General features: G+C 45.7%; 1 protein-coding gene across 7 annotated transcripts in view; it reads left to right on the top strand.

Annotated features, from left to right (window-relative positions):
* Positions 1-489: 489 nt before the first annotated feature.
* The window catches only part of RUNX1 (RUNX family transcription factor 1), a 246,615-nt gene continuing 225,040 nt past the window's right edge, over positions 490-22,064 (top strand). For 5 of the 7 annotated variants that reach the window (XM_068547034.1, XM_068547030.1, XM_068547033.1 and 2 more), the window contains exons 1-2: positions 490-686; positions 812-928. In XM_068547034.1, the coding sequence (XP_068403135.1) occupies positions 871-928 (58 nt within the window). In that variant the 5' untranslated portion in view covers positions 490-686; positions 812-870. Of the gene's footprint in view, positions 687-715; positions 929-22,064 lie in introns of those variants that run through there. The other 2 variants (XM_068547031.1, XM_068547027.1) reach the window with 1 other exon arrangement.

Below are 22,064 nucleotides of genomic sequence, written 5' to 3'. Positions count from 1 at the left end.
TTATAGTTTCACTTATGCCGTGATCGTCTTTACCAAGGGCTGAATTCTCCTGAGCCATTGCCCAGCATCTTAAATGATGAGGTCCACATCCTGTCTGAGCAGCAGCCCGACGCTAGGGTTGAATTACTATTGAATAAGCAGCAATGAAATCTTTATCAAAATAATCAGGAGTTCCCAAAACCACAAATAACAACAACAGGACTCAAGTTGTACTAAATCAGCAAAGACCATTGATAAAATAAGAGACTGAGTCACTTTCTTCTACAATCTTTCTCTCTCTCTTGCAAAGTCTACTCGGCTAGTTTCTTGCACCGCCCGGGGGAGGGCAGGTGAAGGGAAGGAAGGGCATTGCTCAGAAAGTTAAAAAAAAAAAAAAATTGACATCACTGAAGTCACATGATTGGCAAGAACCAATTAAGATGGGCTGTGGAAAGGGGAACAGTTAAATTTGTAATTTGGGTTGTGTGAAAACTTCTTTGGGCCTCATAAACAACCACAGAACCACAAGTTGGGTAGCCTGGCAGTGTCAGAAGTCTGAGCCCGGCATAGTGGTCAGCAAGCAGGACGAATCACACTGACTGCAAACCACAGGGTTTCGCAGAGTTCTGATGATCTCCATCCCACAGCCAAGACGCCGCTTTTTTTTTTTTTAATCTTTACCAATTTGAATATTTGTCTTCGCAAAGGTACATTTTTTTTCATAAGGCTCGGGGAGCCCCAGAGGCGTCGAGGGGGGAGAAAAGGAGCTGTAGGAAACCATGGTTGGGGGTGAGGTTAAAACAGTGACCTTTCTTGGGTTTTCGTTCTTAAGGTAAAAGAAATCATTGAATCCCCCGCCTTCAGAAGAGGGTACTTTTTCAGGAGGAAGCGATGGCTTCAGACAGCATATTTGAGTCATTTCCTTCATACCCACAGTGCTTCATGAGAGGTGAGTACACTCTGGGCTTTTAATATCTACTTTTGCTCAGCTTTGCTGATAATGAAGTGGCAGCCTGTTGTAACTTGGTGCAGAGAAAGCCCCTGCCGGTGCCCTGTCTGTTTGGTAGGAGGAATTCAGACTCGGGCATATGATTTCAAGACTATTGGATTACTTATTCATCAGATGGCCACTCTTCAGAAATGTTTTCATAAGTACTTAGTTAAGCTGTTGAAGGGTTCAGTCGGTGGGTGAGAACTTTGTCAAGTGCAAGTAAATTGGGCTGCTCCTGATTAAAATCCTAGAGATCAGAAAGTTTGCAGGAAGTTCTCTGGGTTTTCTTCGGTTGCCCCTTGCCTGGGATGACTGGGGCTGAGTTGTCCTGCGCTGGGCATGCAGTATGCCCCACATGCCAGCCTGTCCCGGGCTTTAGTGGGCTCATGCCCGGTCAGCCAGGAGGGCCGGTGCCAGCGGAGGGCAGAGGCGGAGGTAGGCTCACAGCCCGGGCGGGAACAGCAGGGACAAAGTAGCAAGTCAGTTGTCTCCAAAAGGCAGAGAGAACAGGAGCTGGGCAGACTTGTGTAGGTTGAAAGCCCTAGGATGGGGCCATGCTGGGTTATTCCCTGCAGCCTCAGTGCAAAGAGGCAGCCGGCTTCTTTTGAGAGAGAAAGAAAGCAAAGAGTACAGAGGTTTCTCTCGCCAAGAGCAATGAAAAAGTTGCCTAAGTCAAGCGTTTGTGGCAGCTGAAGTCATTAGATTACCCGTTTCCTAATAGGAGCAGCTACTGTGGGATACCTGTCTGCATTTTTGCAACCAGCCTCTTGAAATACACAGAGCTGTCGTTGAGCTCTGACTGTATGAGTACGTGTTTGTGCATGTGCGTTCTGTGTATCTTTGCTGGGAATATAAACCAACACAAATAATAACATGGAAATGTCACGGAGGCATTGCCGTGCGCCGGGGCAAGCACTTTGACCGGTGCCCGCGGAGTGTGGCTTGATGGTTTGGCAGAGCTGGGATGGAGTGGGATGGATGGGATGGGGAAATAATTAATTTTCTGGCTACAAACTCTCGCGCGCACCCAAATAGTATCTGTGACTCATTATTTATTCATCAAGCCAAGTGAGCCGAAGAATGCAGAGGGCTGCCAGCCACTTTGTCACAACAAACGCTATTGTGGATGTCACAGAGCTTCTATGTTTCCGGGTCTCTGAAATTTAAACACTTGACAAAGATGTGTGTGTGTGTGTGTGTGTGTGTGTGTGTGTGTGTGTGTGTGTGTTGGGGGATGGTAGGATTTCAGACAGAGAAGAAAGCAAGTCATTAACCGATTCAAAGCTTCAAATTAAAGGGTTTTCAAGTGCTTCTTTACTGGCAGCTGAGGACATTTTAGTGAAGTTGAATCATGCGATGCGTATGAGTCACACATCCTCACGGCGATGGGCCGAAACGCCGGCCGCTGGTGAGAAGCTGTGGACGACTCTCGCTGCATTTCCTCTAGGCCGCTAACAAGCAAGGAAGCAATATTTGTAGAATAACAGAAAAAAAAAAAAAGATCTTCCTGCCTCGACTCCGCTTTCAATATCCCCTCCAGACGATGATTGTTTCCTATTCTATCAACTCAGGGAGGCAGATTCAGGAAATTTTTCAACATCCCACTGGGTAATAGATTGGATTTCTGTGTGCAGTGCTGGCCTGCCTTCTGTCCTTACTGGTCGGACAGCAGAGATAGTGAGGGGACCCGGTGACCTGCTCAGACGCCGGGAGAGACAGGAAGCTCAGCCTCTAACGCAGCCCCACAGCCGCTGTGTCCCCAGGACAGTCACCAGCCCGCCCCAGGTTAGGAACCGGTGGCAGTTAGCTTTCAAGGGGGCAGTATGGAGCGGACCCCAGGACCCCAACCAAGACCTAGAAGGGCTCGTGGGAAAAGGTCTTTTCACTCCTTCCTCTCAAAAGGAGCTCAGGGCCTCTCATAATCTCTAACTCAAGAATATAATATTGCGATTGAATTTCAGAGAAGCAAAGTGAAATCTTGGCCATTTTCACAGCTCACTTTATCTAGGTGATTTGTCAAGCCAAGGGTTGACATTGTCTGCGTTAGCTGTCCACACCACTCATCTGAGCTGGAAAGGTGGCAGAATGTCATGGCATTTGGTACTATGTGGGCAGTGCCTCAGAGTGTGATGCTAGAAGAATCGCCCTCCTCTCTAACAAAGTGTCCTCCTCAGGGTCGGTACCCCTGTTTCCCCAGCCCGGCCATCAGCGGCTCCCAGCACTGTGGTCATTTCTCACTGCCTGTAATTTATAGCGTGTGTGCCCTCCCCGGCTGCAGCTCTGAGCGAGCGGGGAAAACATCTTGTTTTGTTCCTGGGATGGTCCTTTATCAGTGCATGCAATTCTCACAGGAGGAAACCCGTAACTCATTTTTAGCAAGATACCCATGTGGAAATGGAGGGGAAAAAGAAGTGTGGCACCCAGCAAACCATTGTTCCCTTCCGTGTGACACGCAAGCGAGAGTCTGAGAGCCTGGCATGCAAAACAAGTGTGGTCTACCACAGAGAAGGCCGCTCTGTTTCTGTCCCACTGCACCGGCTTCTCACTGAATGTGCTCAGGCAAGAAGATGAGGTGTGATTGAAATTCCCTGGCATGATCCCACGTGGTTCACGGCGTGAAGTCCCTGCAGGACCCAAACTTGGGTCCCCTGGCGGGGTACCACGTGTGGGCCCTCAGAGCTGCGGTAGGCTTAGAGAGGAAAAGCATCGGCACGTATGTTTTTGCAAAATGCCTCAGGTAGCCTTGTTCTTAGAAGTGGCTTAGTGGTCTATGCAAAGCCTGAATGCTAATATGCCTCCGAGTTCCTAGAACCACAGGTAAAAATCTCGGCGGGGCTGACTCTCCGCTGTCTTCTCGAGGCATCTCTCAAAAGGAATTGCAGGATCCAAGTCGGCACGTGTGAAGTGTGCTTCTCTGTGAGACTCGGTTTGCTACTTTTTTCAGAGAAATATTTATGAAAGCACTTCTGGCTCTACTGAAGTTTTAAGATCACAGAAAGCCGTCGATTTAACTGGGTATCAGACACCGTGTGAGATCTGTATTAGTTTGCTAGGGCTGCCATAACAAAGTACCACGAACTGAGTGGCTTCAGCCGCAGAAGTGGATTGTCTCATGATTCTGGAGGCCAGAAATCTCATGGCGAATCCTGGTGTAGCTTTGTTTTTTGGAAGGTTTCAAGGTGTCAGGAGGTCGGTTTCTTCTGAGGCTTCTTTCTTTGGCTTGTAGAGGGCCATCTTCTCCGTGTCCTCAGATGGTCTTCCTTTGTATTTACCTATGTCATAATTTCCTCTTCTTACAAGGACACTAGTCATATTGCATTAGAGCACACCCGAAGGACCTCGTTTAATCTTAATTTTCTCTGTAAAAGCCCAATCTCCAAATACACTCACCTTCTGAAGTACTAGGAGTTAGGACTTCAACATATGAACTTGGGGAGGACACAGTTCAGTCCCTAACAGTGTGTGTTAGCAAATCTGATTCCCTCTGACCCATCAGGAACCTGTGCTTTTCCTAAGTGCCCTCCTGGATGTGGAAGAATCAGACCCCAGCTCCCCCATGTGAGATGCAGCTTTGCATTCTGAAACTGCTCACACATTTTGAAACTGAGGGGAAAAAAAAAGGTGTTAAAGTCTATCTAAACTCACAATCATAGCCTTTGCCATTTAGTTCCTTTGCATGCTAAGAAACCTTTGAAAATGACAAGGCAATTTTGAAATGCTTAATCTTTAAAAGAGCAAAAATCAGTCCCCCAAAAGACCCCACCTCCTTGGCTCTGCCTCTTCCCCAGGGATCGTCCCTGTAATTCCAAACCCTCCCAAGGCATACTCCCCCTTTGGGGGTGGGGGACAGGCCACAGGAGGCCCCGCATCTGCTGACACTCCAAGGGCGGGCACAGAGAGCCACCAAGAGCACAAGCAACTTCAGAAGGAGCCGCTGAGCCAGAACCTAACCAGCAAGAAGACTTGAAGAGCTTTTGGAAGCAAATTCATGGCCGGGAGATTTCTCTCTTCTCTTGAAATAGATCTGACATGTGTACTCTGGAAAGCTCTGCCCCTTTACTGAGAAAGAAAGTCATGCTGCGGCAGAGGGAGGCTCCAGGGCCACTGCACATGCAGAATCTAATAGGGAAACGCTTGCGGGTGTCGGTCTAGGGGACAGAGCCCAGGAGTTTGTAAAAGCAGCCAGGACCAGAAAGAGAAGGGGCAGGGGCTGAATGAGGGGCAGGCACAGACTTAGTACAATGATGCCCTTTTCTATCTTTTCCATTTTCCTGGCTTTTCCCAAAGAGCAGCTTCTCTCTTGAGCTTTGGTTTCCTCGTGTGTAAAGCGAGGATGGTAGTAGGACCTATGGTTAAAGTACCTGCGTGGACGGAACTAAGCAACCAGTGTGAAGCGCTCAGCACAGTCATAAAAAAAACGGGCAGTTAATGTCAGCCATGGCTACTGATGTTCAGTTTCCTAAGATGACACTCAGTCAAAGCTGTCTACTCTCAGAAAGGAGAGGCCACGATACCGTGGGGGGACCCCGGGAGAGGCTCCCTGGAGACAGAGTCCCAGGGGTTGGGGAGGAGATGGTGTGGAAGGTTGGAACCAAGAAGAGAGGGAAGGGGGGGGGTCTAGGTGAGGGTCCCCGCAGGGCAGAGGTGGGGCGGCAGGACCACAGTGGGGTGTGGGAGGTCCACCTCTTCAACACCATGTTACCCTTGTTCTACTTGTAAGTAACCAAAAAGAGGACAGAGGAAGAGCAAGCACTCTTTACGTAACTCCACGGGCTTAGCTTTTCAGTATCGAGGCTAATTGGGGCGTGTTGTATTGGAATCTTGACAGAAGTTTCTCCTCCTTGAGGTCCTGGTATCGCTTTAATCTCCTGAAGGCCCTTCTTAATGAAAAAGCCACTTCGCCCGGTGACCCTCTGCAGGTTCCTGGCTCCATGCTTCTGGTGACATTTCTGACCATGCATTTGTCAAAGCCCAGCAGCGAAGGCACCTCGGGTGCTTGTCGTGTTGGGGGCAGGAGCGGAGGCTTCACAGGAAACTCAAGCGAATTTTCAGTTTCTCAGGTAACTTCCTAGTGACCTAGATGAGTCATTAGACATCTCTGTGTCTCGTTTGAGTTCTGCAAAAGGGGCTAATAATGTTCTAGACAAGCTTGCCTCCGAATGACAGAGTTCCTGTTCGAAATCTTTGAACGTGTCAGAAAGAGGTACCATAAAATGCATCACACATTTTCTTAGTTTAACAACATGAAGCGACTATTTTTTTTTAATTATTTTATTTTCTGGTGGGAAACAGCAATCCTACCATTTCACATGTGGCAAGCATTTTCCCATATTCTCTCTCAAAAAAAAATTGTGTTTTTCCAACCCCCATTCTTCAGAGAACTCTCCAGAAGCTGCTCTGGTGCCTGAACAGACCTTAAAATTTGCAAAACACTTTTTTCTGAAACTCTTGTTCCTTGAGCTCCCCTTTCCCTTCTCCTTGGGGCCGCCAATCCCCTGCTTCAGCCTCTTTGCTGAATAAAATAAGCCTCAAGTGATGTGTCTTTCTTGGCCTGCTTTCACCCCCGCCCCCATAAGATGATGTCCCAGAGTGGTAGAAAGGGAACATTTCCTTTAAGAGCTTTGCAGCCTGTGAACATAATCAGGGGGTGCGTTCAGAGAACTATGGGTGATTCTTGAACATGAAACAGAGTTTAAAGCCTCACGTAACCTTTGACCTAGTAAGATGGCCACTCCCCTGGATCGCACAGACTTCCCTTTTCGTAGGAGACACATCCCCTCATCCTCTCTTAGCTTCCTGAATCTCTCGCTCCCTAATCTCTCTCCCCCCATCCTCCTCCCTTCTACGCTCCTGATAACACTGAACAATGCCAGAGAAGGGAGAGAAGGAACTCAGGTGGAAAAGTAAACCATGCATCCGAAAGCCGACTGAAGTGCTGCATTTTCTAACAGTGACATAAAGGGCGTAAAGCTCTTGTAGGATTTACCAGTGAGAACTACGTTTGGCTGCACATTACGGGAAACTCGACTACGGTGGCTCAAGCAGCCAGGCATTGATGGGGAGTAAGTGGTCCAGGGCTGATACGGCGAGATGCCCCTGTGTTCTGGCTCCACCGCGAGATGCCTGCACCTCAGACCTGTCCAGGCAGGAAGGAGATGAGGGGCTTCAAACCCTTCTCCTTGTGAAGCTCCATCTTTTTACTCAGGGAAGGAAGCCCCTCTCTGCCAACTCCCCCTTATGTATCTCATGGGCCAAAACAATGTCACAGGGTCTCTAGCGGGAAGGAGCCTAGGACAGTGGACTTGTCACTTGCCAGACTGCACCCAGGCAGATATCCTGTTTTCTCCAGGTGACATCTCACCTCCTATGTTTTCCATGTGGACAGTGCTTTGAAAATACACGCAGAGAAACTCGAAGTTCTTCCTTCAGTCCTTCTTAGAAGTTGCAGGTGGATGCTGGGGGTGTGGGAGACGGTGATATTTATCCTTTTTATTCTTTCTTTCTGTTTTCTTTTTTTTGCTTTATGGAAGAAAATGAAGGCACCTTCAAGTAAAGGTCTTTTTCTTTTTTTTTTTTGAAGTGTAATTGATTTACAATGTTGTGTTAGTTTCCGGTATACAACAAAGTGACTCAGTTATATACATACATACTATATATATATATATATATATATATATATATATATATATATATATATATAGGATATATAGAGAATATATATATCCTTTTTCAGATTCTTTTTCATTATAGTTTATTACAAGGTATTGAATATAGTTCCCTGTGCTATACAGTAGATTCTTGTTGTTTATCTGTTTTATATATAGTAGTGTGAATCTGTTCATCCCAAGCTCCTAATTTATCCCTCCCCCGGCCCCTTTTATTCTTGACTTACTGAAAGCAAAACAGGCAGGAGATGGGATGGGGCGGAGCAGGGAGCTGGTTAAAGGGGAGTCAGGGTTACACCTATTTTCAGGGTCAGAACCCAGAAGCACCCTTGACTCCCACATTGTTAGGAAAGAAAAACAGCCAGCCTTGTATGGACGGGAGTGCAGCTTGTATAAGAGCCACCACACCTGGCCCCTGGGTTGATGTATCTATTAGTAACTGGAAATAGTTTCCTTTTTTCTCTTCCTCACTCTTTTGAATTCTCAAAACCCCACAGCCCACATTCTACATCTTTTTTTAAGAGAATTCTTTCCTACAGAATTTCTTGAGGGAGATTTTCTTTTAAGTCGCCCTCCTTAAATTTACCTAAAGATGTTTTTACCTTTGATTGAAATACGACAACCAGATAATACCCCTCTATCTGGGAGATAGAACACATTCATACCTTGTATTTCCGCAAGTTACAGATTATTTTTGCTTCGTAATTACTGGCCTGTCTACTTCCTGAGTCTGGATACAAATCTACCTCCCTACAAGTCAGTGCCTTAAAAAAAAAAAAAAAAGCCTTTATTCAGTTTTTCCCTGAAATAAGAAATAGTGTAAAGCTTTCATTTTGCTTTGCTGCAAGATTAGTATTCATTGAGGATCACTGCTTTTGCGGACAACACTGCCCTACCAGCCCGTGGTCCTTCTGTGTCTATTTTCAGATGGACTTCTTTTTAAACAGTGGGCTCCCCCAGACATTTTAGGGGCCCCCAAGGTAAAAGGTCACCCAAAATGGAAATCGCAGTTGGCTAGTTGGGCTTGTTCAATGGCTCTGCTGATTTCAAGTCTGATGCTCCTTTGTGTAAACTTGCAGCCTGTGCTAAACTGATGCAAAGTTAAGGACTCAACTTAAGTCTTGAAACCATGTCCATTGGGAGAAATATGTGACTCCAACATTCTGCAAAACTCCTGCTTACCTTCCCTGCCAACCATCTGGCTTTTACTCCTGGTCTTTTGGATGTCCTCTGTGAAGACTAGGACTCCTAAAATAAACCTTTTCTGATCTCTGATAGGGAACAAAATTATAAGATATGAGCAATAAATCAAATATATCCTGGGACCTCAAACAAGCTTCTGTCTCCTCTTCTCCTTGAAAGCTATATTGGTCTTGATCAGCACTTAAGTTTTTCTGAAAATGTGTAGGAATTCAGATTTTTTTCATTAGTAGTAGATCCTAAAGACCGATCTAGAAAATATTGCAGTAGTCAGGTTGCTAAATAGAGATATGTTAAAAAGAGCAAACAAAAGTCAGAACCCTGGGATTAACAGATATACACTACTGTATATAAAATAGATAAACAACAAGGACCTACTGCATAGCACAGGGAACTATATTCAATATCTTATAATAACCTATAATGGAAAATAATCTGGAAAAGAATACCTATATAGATATACACGCAAAATGGAATCACTTTGCTGTACACCTGAAACTAACACAACATTGTAAATCAACTATAATTCAGTAAAAATAAAGTCAGAACCCTGAGCACACTGCACGCTGTTTGGTGGTCACAGGCTGTTGTGGGTGAGTTTTTTAAGGGAGGCTAAGCAGAAAATCTTTAAGGGAGGTCATCAGAAAATCTCTCATTGCTCAGGGGAGGAATAATTTCCATTTTCTGCACACAAAAAATCTTGACACATATAGGCTTTGATGTTTATTTTTTATTACAGCTTCAAAACGTGCAAAAGAGAATGTAGACTAAAATACGTGAGTTAGGGTGCCATTTTTCCAGGAGCAGTTTCAATGCCAACCACAGTTTGCTGCTTTATTACACAGCTTCTGTTTGCACTTTGAACTACGTGCATGAGGCCCCTCATTCCACACCATCTGCAGGCTGCATCTGCTTAGCCCCATCCACCTTGCTAACAGTCACAGCTGAACCTGACATTAACCCACTTTGAAAGTGTACAGTTTGTAAACCCTGAAACTGCATATAAATATATATATATATATGCAAGGGTCTGGAGGAACTAAGGGGAAGGGAAAAAATAGCCACATCTTTTATGAGTTTGCTCTCTTGTCTCTTGCAATCCGGCCTGAGCAACACGGAAGGATTGGGCAGAGACGAAATGATCTAGGCATTGATAGGTATGAACAGAAACTCACACTGCTGCTTTATTATCATTGACTCCGCCATTCATAAAGATCAGAATGGCTATGACTCTCAAAGTCCGAGAGGAGAGGAGCAATCACTGAACAACCTTAAACAAATATTAGGACTGCGAAGGGGGTGGGGTCGTATAAAGAAGTACAAATGCCAACAATGGAAATGCTGTTCAACTGCCAATCATCCCACATCATTACGTCCTATTAAAAAAAAACAAAAAGCTACACCTCCTACATGCTTCCCTCTAGGTTGTGTTCAAAACAAAGAAATAGTTGTATCCTAGAGGTGGATGAATCTATTTAAATAACAAATGAACTACAAGGCATATAAACTATGAGACATTGTCCCGTGTGATACTTTCTAAGTTATGTGTGTGTGTTTTCTATATATAACTCTATATAGTTTCAGTTGGTATCTGAAACTATATAACTGTATATAACTATATATAACTATATATATAGTTATATATATGTGGCTGGAATCATCTTAGACATCTCTCTGCCTTAGGGCACCACAGACATTTCCTTTTCCGAGGTCCCACCACTGGTCAGTACCTGAGTCAGAACCAGAAAATGGGTCAGCTCTCCTCCTGACCCTAGAGTTTTGCAGACACTGGACTTGGCAGACTGATTCCACTTGGGGGTCTAAATAATCAGCAGACACCTCCCCTAATCATGCTGCATTCCTTTGCCTTAGTCAGACACCACAGCTCTTGACAGGCCAAGTCCCTTTCTCTGTGTGGAAACATCAAGTAGACAATTTATGTGGAGCCCACAGCCGAGAAGAACTGCTGCAGGTACGTGTCAGGAATGGAGTGGCCTCACTGGTGCAGGCTGGACGCTCTTTCCTGCCCTGTGGTTCGGGTGTCCTCTCTCACCCAGAAACCCAGCACTGCCTTGGCAAAGCACCCACCACGTGCCCACCGTACCCCTTAGGCAAGTATACGGTTAACCGGGTTGCTTTTGATGAGAATCTCTCGTGAAATCTGAACAACCAGCAGAAGAGCAAGCAAGCGTGTTCACACAGAGGGTGCAGAGACCAGCTCTCAAAGGAACCCCCGGGAAGTGTGCGATTGCTGTCTTCAGACCAGATCTGAACCCAGCTACGATTCCCATTAGGGATATCTATCTTCACAGCACTCTGGATTCAAAGCTCTTACACTCAGAAGTGGCCTCCCTCAAGAGAAATAAAGCCCTCTCTCTGTCTCTCTGTCTCTGTCTCTGTCACACACACACACAAGCCGATGTTCAATTCTCACGCCTTAGAGATTCCACTGGCATCTCTTCCCCTGATGTACTCAACTCAGCGAAGCGGCTTCCAAGTGGACCAGGAACTGCTGAGCAGCAAGACAGTCATTTCCAAACTCTTCTGATCATGCCAAGTATAAGTAAAACCTATTTAGCATGCCCCCAAACCTATGCACATTTATTTATTTAGAAATTACATGCCTGCACTACCGTACTCATATAATTACAGTATGCGCAGTAGACAACACATCCCCAAAATAGAAATTAAAATAAGATAGAAACTAAAAAGGCAAGTTGTGATGTTTTTTCCTTCCCCTCCCCCCATGAATATCTCAGTTTGAATCAGGAGGTCCCCAGATACCTACACTTTTCGTGTCTTGCTCGCTGGGACTCAACTTGTACCAGCAGCCTTGAGTCCTTCAGCTGAAGTTCCAATCAGTGTGTTTTGTTTTGTTTTCGTTTGGTTTGGTTTTTTATTGAAGAATAGTTGATTTACAATATTGTGTTAATTTCTGCTGTACAGCAATTTCTGCTGTACAGCAAAGTGATTCAGTTTTATATATATACATATATATATATATATATATGTATATATATATATATATATATACATATATATATATATATATACACATACATTCTTTTTTTATATTCTTTTCCACTATGGTTTATCATAGGATACTAAATATAGTTCCCTGTGCTATACAGTAGGACCTTGTTGTTTATCCCTTCCGTATATAATAGCTTTTATATAACCTCAACCTCCCAGTCCATCCCTCCCCCATACCCCCATAGATGTTGAAGTATCAACTCCACTCCAGAAGGAACCGTGTGTTCTTGAGCCCCAGCCCTGCTCTATGAGCTGTCATTGATGGGGAGGCCACGAGAAGGACAGGCTTGACCACCGAGTGGGTCGGGGAGAAGGGAGCCCAGCGCTTTGGGGCCGGGAGGTTCATTTCTACCCCCTTACCGGTACTGACCGCCTGTGTGAACTTGACTTGCTTCCCCAATCTTGCAGAGCCTGGTTTCTCACCTGTGAGGTGGGTGCAATGATCCCTACTTTGGTTGGTTGTCAAAAGGGTTTGAGATAATATATACGAAGCAATGGACACAGAGAAGAAGTCCGTAAGTAAAGGTAACTCTGGAAAATGCCACTGAAGGTGTACAGAATGGAGGTGGGGCAGGAAAGGAACCTGTGCTAAGCCCAGAACATGGCCCTGTAGCTGTGCCAGGGACCAGCATGTAGTAGGATGAAGAGCTGGGTCTCTTCCTCTCACCATGCAGCAGTGCACAAACGGTCTTAGTGCTCCTTGGCAGACGCTGAGCTTACAAATATTAAAGAGGACCATAGCAACAGGTAGTGTTTATTGAGCATATGCTATGTGCCAGCACTGGCACCGCACCAAGCTTTTCCTTGTGTTACCTCATTAAATCCTTCACACAAACCTGTGAGTAGGTACGCTCATTACTAATCCTATTTTATTCAGGGGAGCATGGCATGCAGAGGTTAGGTAACCTGCCTGAGTTTAAGCTGCTGGTAAATGAGGGGTTTGCTCTGCAGACCCCACGGTCTGCCTGCAGGGAGGAGGGTGGATGTTACCATTCTGTCAGTTTGACACAAAAGAGAGATGAGCTTTGTGGAGTTAAAGACTGGCCAAGGCCCCTGGACAGCAAGTGACACTATGGGGGGGCTGAACCTCAGGTGGCCTCAAGCTGAGGCCACTGTCCACTGTCAAGTTCCCCGTCCTGGACTGCTTGCATGATTCTGGATGCAGTCGGTGGCTTTAGGTCCCCAACGTCGGTGTCAGTGGCTCTCCTGACCACTAGTTTCATCCTCATGGCCCCTCCCCATCAGAGCAGCCCCCCAAGGGAGACATCCTGGTGGTTCCATGGTTGTCCACAAGGGATGCTTCTCTAAGCCAGCAGTGCTCAAAGAAGTGTACATCGCAATCTCCTGTTCCCAAGATGACGGTGCGATGCTGGCTGGGGGTGAGGGTGGACGGAGACCATGACTAAGTCTATCTTCCTAACCAGCTAGTTGTCAGTTTATCAGTCTGGCAGTCCTTCTGGGGTAAGACTAGTTTGATTCAGCAAAGCACTTCCCCAAAAAACCTTTAGGAGGCGCTCACTCTCAGGGTCATGTAAGGCTGACCCTGCTCTCACATGACTTGGAGAGACATTCTGCGCCCGAGATACCTCTCTTGCCCCATCCTGGTCCATGTCCTGGGACCCACGTACAGAAGAACCCATGGAACGATCCCTCCCCCACCAAAATCAGGGGCCTCAAACGGGAGTCCATCCTTCAGGACGCCGGGGAGCCCCTGGGAGGCAGCCTGTCAGGACCTTGACCCCGGCCAGGGTTTTCAGCAAGGTTCCCAGCAAACACCCACATCCAGTTATTCCCATGGTTGGGATAAAAATTCCACCTGGAAGCAGTTGATAGTAAAAGTGGCCTCACGCCCTCCTGTCAACAGAAGTCTCCACATCACAAGGTCCTCAGTTGTAAAGCCAGAGACCCACTCACCGATGGGCCTTTGGGAATCATCTCTCCATCCTTCTGCAGAAACATCTGCAATTTCAAAAGTCCACGTCACCAGCCCTCTGAAATCATTACAAATCTTTTTCTCCAGTAGGTGGGTTTGAGGTTTTCTTTTTTTCTCTCTAACCTTATTTGTACAAAAGGCATTTCTCATCGGGTTATTCTCCAGCGAGTTACCACAGAGTCTCAGAAAGTTCCTTCCCTTTCTCCTTGGGCTCCACGTGGCAAAGGACGGAATAATTAATTACATGCCCCCCGCCCCCACAAAGCCAGGTCCCAGCCAGCCCCGAGAGAGTCCCCTGCTCGCCTAGAAACAGGGAGACCCACCAGCCTCTAATTGTTGTTATGCAAACGTCTCAATGGGAACAAATTAAAAGGTGCTCGTGCTAATTATTCTTCATGATAAAACTAATAATAAACTAAGAAAGCTCCTTTGGAAAGGCGACCTTGTGTGAGACTTGCTTGCCTTGTACAAAGTACGCAGGGAAACAAAAACTCTGTGGTATAAACTGAAGGTTATAGTTGGGGAATTCTTGTGACTCAGAAAACACCCTTGCCGTGCTTATTTAGCACCGCCTGCATACACCCCAGGGCCTGGTCTGTCCCAGCCCCACTTCCCTCCTTCCCTCTTCCATCTTCTCTCTGTGAGTTCCACTTGACCTTTACTCAGGCTTTGGCTCCTTCTGGGGAGCCCTGGCCTCAGGTCCAAGCTGACCTGCCCACAGTGGCCTCCCACCATTTTGTGGGACACATTTCACCCCCAACAGGAACAAGTCAGTTTAAAATCCAACAGGTCATTTATACTGAAGTACTTGGAGTTGTTTCTCATCTGTACAGAGTGACAATGACGGTGATGCCACCTTATAGACCGTCGTGAGGCCTGAGTTAGGAACACCAGAGGGCTGCCTGACACACGGGACACCTCAAGTTGATTCTACCGATTGTAAAGCGCTTTTCCTTTCCACCTGATTTGCCTTTTTTTCATTAGACACCGTTCTGCTTGATTTTCCTGTTTTCCTCTTTACACGCTATGGCAACCCAAATCCCAAAAGTGAACCCTGATCCTGTCATTCATGTGACCGCACGTGGGCATCTAATGCCTCCTTGCTGCTGGCGGTGAATGGCTGATGTACGCGGCAAGGCGTGGAGTGTGACAGAAGGAGCCTGGGGCTGACTCGGAGTCTCCACTGGGGTTATGTGCACCCTCGCACCCTGATCTTCTACTCCCTGTAAAACTAGGAAGCAGGTGCCTGAGATCTGTCAGCTCTGGTGTTTTAAAGAAGGCATCTGACGTCATGCAGGCTGAGAATTTGCCCTGAATTAACCTCACCAATGTTGACACGGGGGACGGGCTCATTCTTCATTGAGGGGGCCTGTATATCGCAGGATGTGTAGCCATGACCCGCACCTACTAGATGCCAGTAGCACCACCTCTCCAAGATGTGACAACCAAAACTGTCTGCACACATGGCCCAATGTCTCCCAAGGGCTACAATCACCCTGTTTGAGAAACACTGCTCCAGGGAACCCTTAGGAGCCAGTGCACTATGGTCAATTCCCATTTATTTATGGGCCAAGGAAATAAAAAAATGTAACGAGTTGACCCTCTGCAACATGTTTGTACTCCTACGCCTAGTTTGAACCCTGGTCCCACCTCAGCCCCTTGTGCTGGTTCAAGCCGTCCACAGAAACTAACAGTCCATGAGCAGGGAGCTTGAAAGCAGGAGAGTCAGTCATATACCCCATAACCAAGAGCAGAAGCTAAAAGCATCCATGATTCCAGTCTGCTGAGGACAAACCAGGAAGAACTGATACACTGGGATTACTTTCTAGAGGAAGCCAGGCCTGTTAACTCAATCTTTAATAATTTTTCTACTGAAAAACTAGGGCAAGGGAGAGAAAATTAGGTACTCCTAGAACAATGCATCCAGGTTGCTTTGGTTAATGTACACTATGATTAAATTCAGAGGACAGAAGTCAGCTGATAGGAAGTGATGAGAAAGCACTGCTGGAATGTCAAGTTTTATTGAACAAGCACTATTATGAAGCACTTTCCATGGGCTGGGCCCTGTTGCAAGTGCCTTACAGATAGAACTCATGTCATCATTGTCACTTAGACAGTGGGGACAATTAGCCTCCTCATTTTACACATGAGTGGCTAAGGCCCAGAGTGGCCCAGAGATTTGTCCAAGGTCACACAGCTGGGAAGTGGCAGGGCTGAATTGAACTCTAGTCTGGTTTTGGCTCTTGAGCACTTAACTACTAAACTATGCATATTCCCAAGAGATGGTCTTCTAGAGAGGGTGTAGCCTGGACACTCATGTCCTCTGAAATAAATTCAAAATGAGTGATCTGAGTCTCTAATTACAGACATCATGGGAAGTAGGACTATGATTTGATGATGAAAGAGCCCTTAACTTTTCTAAAACTGTATTTGAAACATGTGGTACTGTCAGTCTGAATCCTTCTAGTGCCTGATTTGGAATAGCTTGTTTTCCTTCCCTTTTTGTAAAGGGATTGTTAGCATGTCTTTGACGAGGCTCTTGAAATCTAGAAAAGAGGTAATCAAAAAGACCAGCTAATGATCGAGCCAAAGATCACTGAAGATTTGGTCAAAAGTTCCAAAAATCCCAAAGCACATTCAGTTTCACTTTTCTACATGCTATTTTCAAATCCCCTCTGGGAGTATATTTCTCCATGCTCCTTTGCACAATTTCCACCACTCTCATAATTTCTGGTAACAAGGTCACTAGAGCCACCTAAGTGGGCTGTTGATAAATGGAGGGAAATCATTGTGCATGTCACAAGTGCTGGGACATGTGTCCACATGGGGTATAAGAGCAGGCCTCCCCACATCTCCACACAGACATGGATGGACACAATCTATGTTTGCTCCCTGAAGCAGTGGGGTTACCACAGTGATGCTCTGATGACCAAGTCTTCTAGGATACCCACTGGGAGCTCATGCAAAAGGCCATGTTCTAGTTATGACTCATTTATTCAGTCCATATATCTACTGTAGCACTTACCAAAATATAATGCAAAGTTTTCTGTTTATAAATGTATTCTCCCAGAGACTCTGAATTCTTTGAGAGATAAGCTCTTCTCATTTTTCTCTTTATTCACAACACATGGCAGTGTGGGGGGCACTCAACAAATGTTGGATGGATGAATGGATGGATAGATAGATGGATAAATGAATGGATGGATGGATGGATGGATGGATGAATGGATGGATAGATGGATAAATGGATGGATGGATGGATGGATGGATGGATGGATGGATGGATGGATGAATGGATGGATGAATGGATGGATAGATAGATGGATAAATGAATGGATGGATAGATGGATGGATGGATAAATGGATGAATGGATGAATGGATGGATAGATGGATAAATGGATGGAAGGATGGATGGATAAATGGATGAATGGATGAATGGATGGATAGATGGATAGATGGATGGATGGATGGATGGATGGATGGATGGATGGATGGATGGATGATTGGATGAATGGATGGATAGATAGATGGATAAATGAATGGATGGATGGATGGATGAATGGATGGATAGATGGATAAATGGATGGATGGATGGATGGATGGATGGATGGATGGATGGATGGATGGATGAATGGATGGATGAATGGATGGATAGATAGATGGATAAATGAATGGATGGATGGATGGATGGATGGATGAATGGATGGATAGATGGATAAATGGATGGAAGGATGGATGGATAAATGGATGAATGGATGAATGGATGGATAGATGGATAAATGGATGGATGGATGGATGGATGGATGGATGAATGGATGGATAGATAGATGGATAAATGAATGGATGGATGGATGGATGGATGGATGGATGGATGGATGGATGGATGGATGGATGGATGGATGGATGGATGGATAGATGGATGGATAGATAGATGGATAAATGAATGAATGGATGGATGGATGGATGGATGGATGGATGGATAGATGGATAAATGGATGGATGGATGGATGGATGAATGGATGGATAGATAGATGGATAAATGAATGGATGGATGAATGGATGGATAGATGGATAAATGGATGAATGGATGGATAGATGAATAAATGGATGGATGGATGGATGGATGGATGGATGGATGGATGGATGGATGGATGGATGGATAGATAGATGGATAAATGAATGGATGGATGGATGGATGGATGGATGGATGGATGGATGGATGGATAAATGGATGGATGGATGGATGGATGAATGGATGGATAGATAGATGGATAAATGAATGGATGGATGGATGGATGGATAGATGAATGGATGGATGGACAGGTGAATAGATAGAAGGATGAAGATCCATCAGCCTTGTACTTACTGCTGAGGTGTAGAAACCCCAGTGGGTATGAGCAGAAGAGTCCACAGTAGTGTCTCCACCCACACAGCCACAACAGGTAGCAAGTAATTGGACCTCCAAACAGACTTGGTTCCCCCTTAAGACTTGTGATCAGCTAAGAATAGGAAAGAGTGTGTGGGGATATTGGAGCAAAGAAGAGCAGGTGGCAGGGGCTGGTTCCACTTCTGTCCAAAGGGTGAGGAGCTAGAAATCCTGTGCGTGTTCCTTGTGGGAGGTTAGACAAGTGCAAGAAGAAGCATGTGAGAAACACTACATAGTCAAGGGGATTCTTTCTGTTCCTGAGTTGATTGGTTTGTGCATTAAATAGAATACCTATGTGGAAAGATAAATGTCTATGACCAAGAGAGTCATAATCACAGGACAATGAGGTCCAGTCCATTTCCCATTGGGTTACCTCTATGACACCAAACAAAGGCCAGAAAGGATGCTCTGTATTCCTCTGTTATCTGCTCAAAGAGACCTTTTTTTAATGGGAGAACTTAACCATGTTTTTTCCTGTTCAAAAGACGAAATTAGTGGAAAACCAGAAAGGGTTTGGTGAATAACTTACAGTAGATGTGGCATGAAGTTCTAGGTCTTACCTATCTCGGTGAAATCGGGGAGCTGAGTGTGCACTTGTCCTGTCCTGATGGACCTCAAGCCCATTGTGCCCAGCGCTCCTTCTCTATATCCCTCAATTTAGGGGAGAATTTTCTTCAGGGAATTGTTGGGCAGGTGATGTTGTATTGTGTGTTTTCCCCTTCCATTCCAAGACCTTTGGCACCTGTTGAATAACTGTAGGGTCTGGTGCTCCAAATCACCCCTGACCATTCCCCAAGAGTCCCTCTGCACCTAAATCCCCTTTAGCCAAGCCTGGACTTCGGTCACGTGGAAACACTCACCTTTGTCCATAGCCATGTCCACATATGAGAGGAATTCCGTGAAGGTTGGACCTCATTCTTTGCTCCATTGAAGAATGTTCATAAGTGGATCTTTTGTCCAAACAAATGCCTTCTTATCTTTGTAATTGTCATACTTTTCCTTAAGATTTGGTCTCCTGGTTCCTTCCTCATGGGTCTGTTTGTTCAGACTCCTTTCTTTTATTTAGATCATATACAGGGAAATTCTTGCCAGAGCAGTCCTTTCTCATTACTTTTCCCACTTTTTTCTCCATGCCTATCACCTTCAAATGTCTCAAATCAGTGGTTCTTAACTGGAGAGAGAGGGTAAGTGGTGGGGGGGTAGTTTTGCCCACAGGGCACATTTGGCAATGTCTAGAGACATTTTTAGTGGTCACAACTGGTGAGGAGTAGGAGAGGTGTATTGGCATCTAGGGGGTAGAGACCAGAGACCAGTACCTTTTAGGTACTGAACATCCTACAAGGCAGAGGACACTGCTCCCACCAACAAAGAATTATCAGTTCCCCAAATTGGATAGTGGTGACAAGGTTGAGAAATCCAACCGCCAGCATGATGGCTGTAGAGACGTATTTCGGCCCCTTTTTCCCTCTTGGTGTTTTACTTTCTAGAAAGTGCAACCCTCATTGCCTCCCAAAATTGGGAAAACAATTGTGCGTGTCTTCAGAACAAGTACCTGTCAAAGGGTAAAGGGGGAACCTGAAAGGTCTTAGAAATTACGATGGTAGGTGTCACGAGGATCTCCGAGGCCTTTCATGATCCAGTATCTATTGTAGTCACCTTAATGTTATAAAAGGGGACCCTAATCTCTGTATTATGTGGAGGAGGGAGCTATCACCTTAAACAGATGGTCTGAAGACTATCATAAGGCCTTTGAGCATCAGAGGAAAAGGAAGAAGACAGAAGAGAACCGAGTATGAAAAGTCAAGGCTGGAGGAAGCATTGAGAGACCCCAGATCAGAGGCTGGAAAGAGGAGGCAAGGAGCAGGAGTCCTCAGAGCAAAGCTGGGGGCACCACCAGGCTGAGGGTGACCAGATGGCCGACAGGGCTGTGCCTGAAGTCCAAGAAGGAAGGTATTCCTACAGAGGCTGCAAGATTCCCTTAAGAGAGAAGCTAAGGACTGGAGGGCAGCAGCAGGGTAGGACAGGAAGAGCGGTGGGACTGAGGCTGAGATGATAGTGAAGTGTGGGAAGCAAAGAATAGCCTAGAACATGAGGAGACATTCATCCAGGAAATACACCTGGGCTACGGGGCAGGGAACTGTGGGTTACTAGCAGCTGCTGGGAGCCGGGATCTCTCAGCAGTCTCCGTAAGTTATTACACTGACCCACTCAATGCCTTGTGAGCTAATATTGTTAGGTTGACTCTGAAGATGAAAACACGGAGTCTCAGGGTTTAGATAAGGAAAACCAGAATTGTGAAGCTTAGAAACGTTAAGAAAGGAGAACAAGGTTGCATGATGAATAACCCTAGCCATGTCGGGATTAAAGCAGAGGTATGTTGGGAGTTCCCTGGTCGTCTAGTGGTTCAGATTCAGCTCTTTCACTGCCATGGCCCAGGTTCAATCCCTGGTCAGGGAACTGAGATCTCCCAAGCCATTCAGCGTGGCCAAAAAACAAACAAAACAAAAAAACAAAAAAAAAAAGAGGTGTGTTTATAGCTTTCCACTAAATCATTAAAGTACTACCATTCTTTTAATCTTCCTAGCTATATGTCATACCCTGAAATTTCTTCCAGTCTGAGCTTGGAGTTGGGCTATTGAGCTGACCACCAACTGGGCAAAAAGGAAAGAGGGAAGCCAGCCAGGGCAAGAGACAGTGGGCCACCCAAGAAATCTACCACTGGGGGATGGGCGTGAAAAGCAAACTCCCTCCCTGCGGATCCTTGATTTAATAATCTAGATTTCAAGTAGAATGAAAACTATATTTAACAAAAAGAAATTCCTTCCCCAATTCATAGAGCAGACAGATGAGTGAGGGTCCACACTCCCTTTTTCTCACTTTCTCTGTGTCTTTTGTGACCATATAACCAGATTATCAACTCTCTCACCACCACCCCCATTTCCCTTCCCAGCTTCTTCCGATCCTAGAACCTAGTGTACCAGGTTCATCACACACTGTAAAACGTATCAGTAATGACCCATCGGTAAATTTACTGCACAGTTGATGTGTGGGTGATACCGTGTTAAAAAATGTTCTGGAATACAAAGATCATATGGCATGAAATGTCTCTCCAGAAGCTTACTGTCTAGTTAGAGAGGCCAAGCAAAGCGTCAGAAATAGGCAGTGAACAAAATGAGAATTGAATAGCACAGCCCTAATACAAGAGCCATCACAGGGCAGGAAAATAACTGATCGCTGAATGAGGAACCGTGATCTGAGGAGGTCTTGGAGAGGAAGAAGTCATTTTTTACAGGGCTGGGAAGACGCAGGAGATGAAACGAAAGAGGTAGCCAGTCAGACTGGGTCAGGGCGTGCTCGTGGGCAATGAAGAGGCCACTTCAGCTCACTGGTGAACAGTGAAACTGAAGGCAGATCTTTGAATGCTGCAGCAAGACCGCTGGACTTGAACTTGCAGACCAGGCAGTATGTCAGAATCCTCTGGCGTGTCTGTTAAAATGCACATTCCTGGATCCCATCCTGGACGCCTTGAGAGACACAAGGCCCAAGGGCCCAAGAGTCTGCATTTTAACCTCCCTGTAATTTTAGTCATACTCTGAGAAACACTCGGTAACAGGAAGCCCATGACTGGTTTTGATGAAGTCAAGATGGAATCTTCGTGAAATTTCAGGGTTTAGCAAAATTTAGCCGAAATTTTTTCTACATCTGACAGCACCGCCTCAGGCAGGACCTACACATTCTTGATTGCAAGTCCTCTCTGGCAATCTTATTCACATACTATGTATTTCCTAGTCTAGCCTCTCAGCTAGTACTTAGTGCTAATTAAACGTGACTCAAAA

The sequence above is a fragment of the Eschrichtius robustus genome, chromosome 6, assembly GCF_028021215.1.
Source record: "Eschrichtius robustus isolate mEscRob2 chromosome 6, mEscRob2.pri, whole genome shotgun sequence".
NCBI lineage: Eukaryota > Metazoa > Chordata > Mammalia > Artiodactyla > Eschrichtiidae > Eschrichtius > Eschrichtius robustus.
The sequence above is the reverse complement of the archived record's forward strand: the minus strand, read 5'-3'. Positions and strand labels throughout refer to the sequence as shown.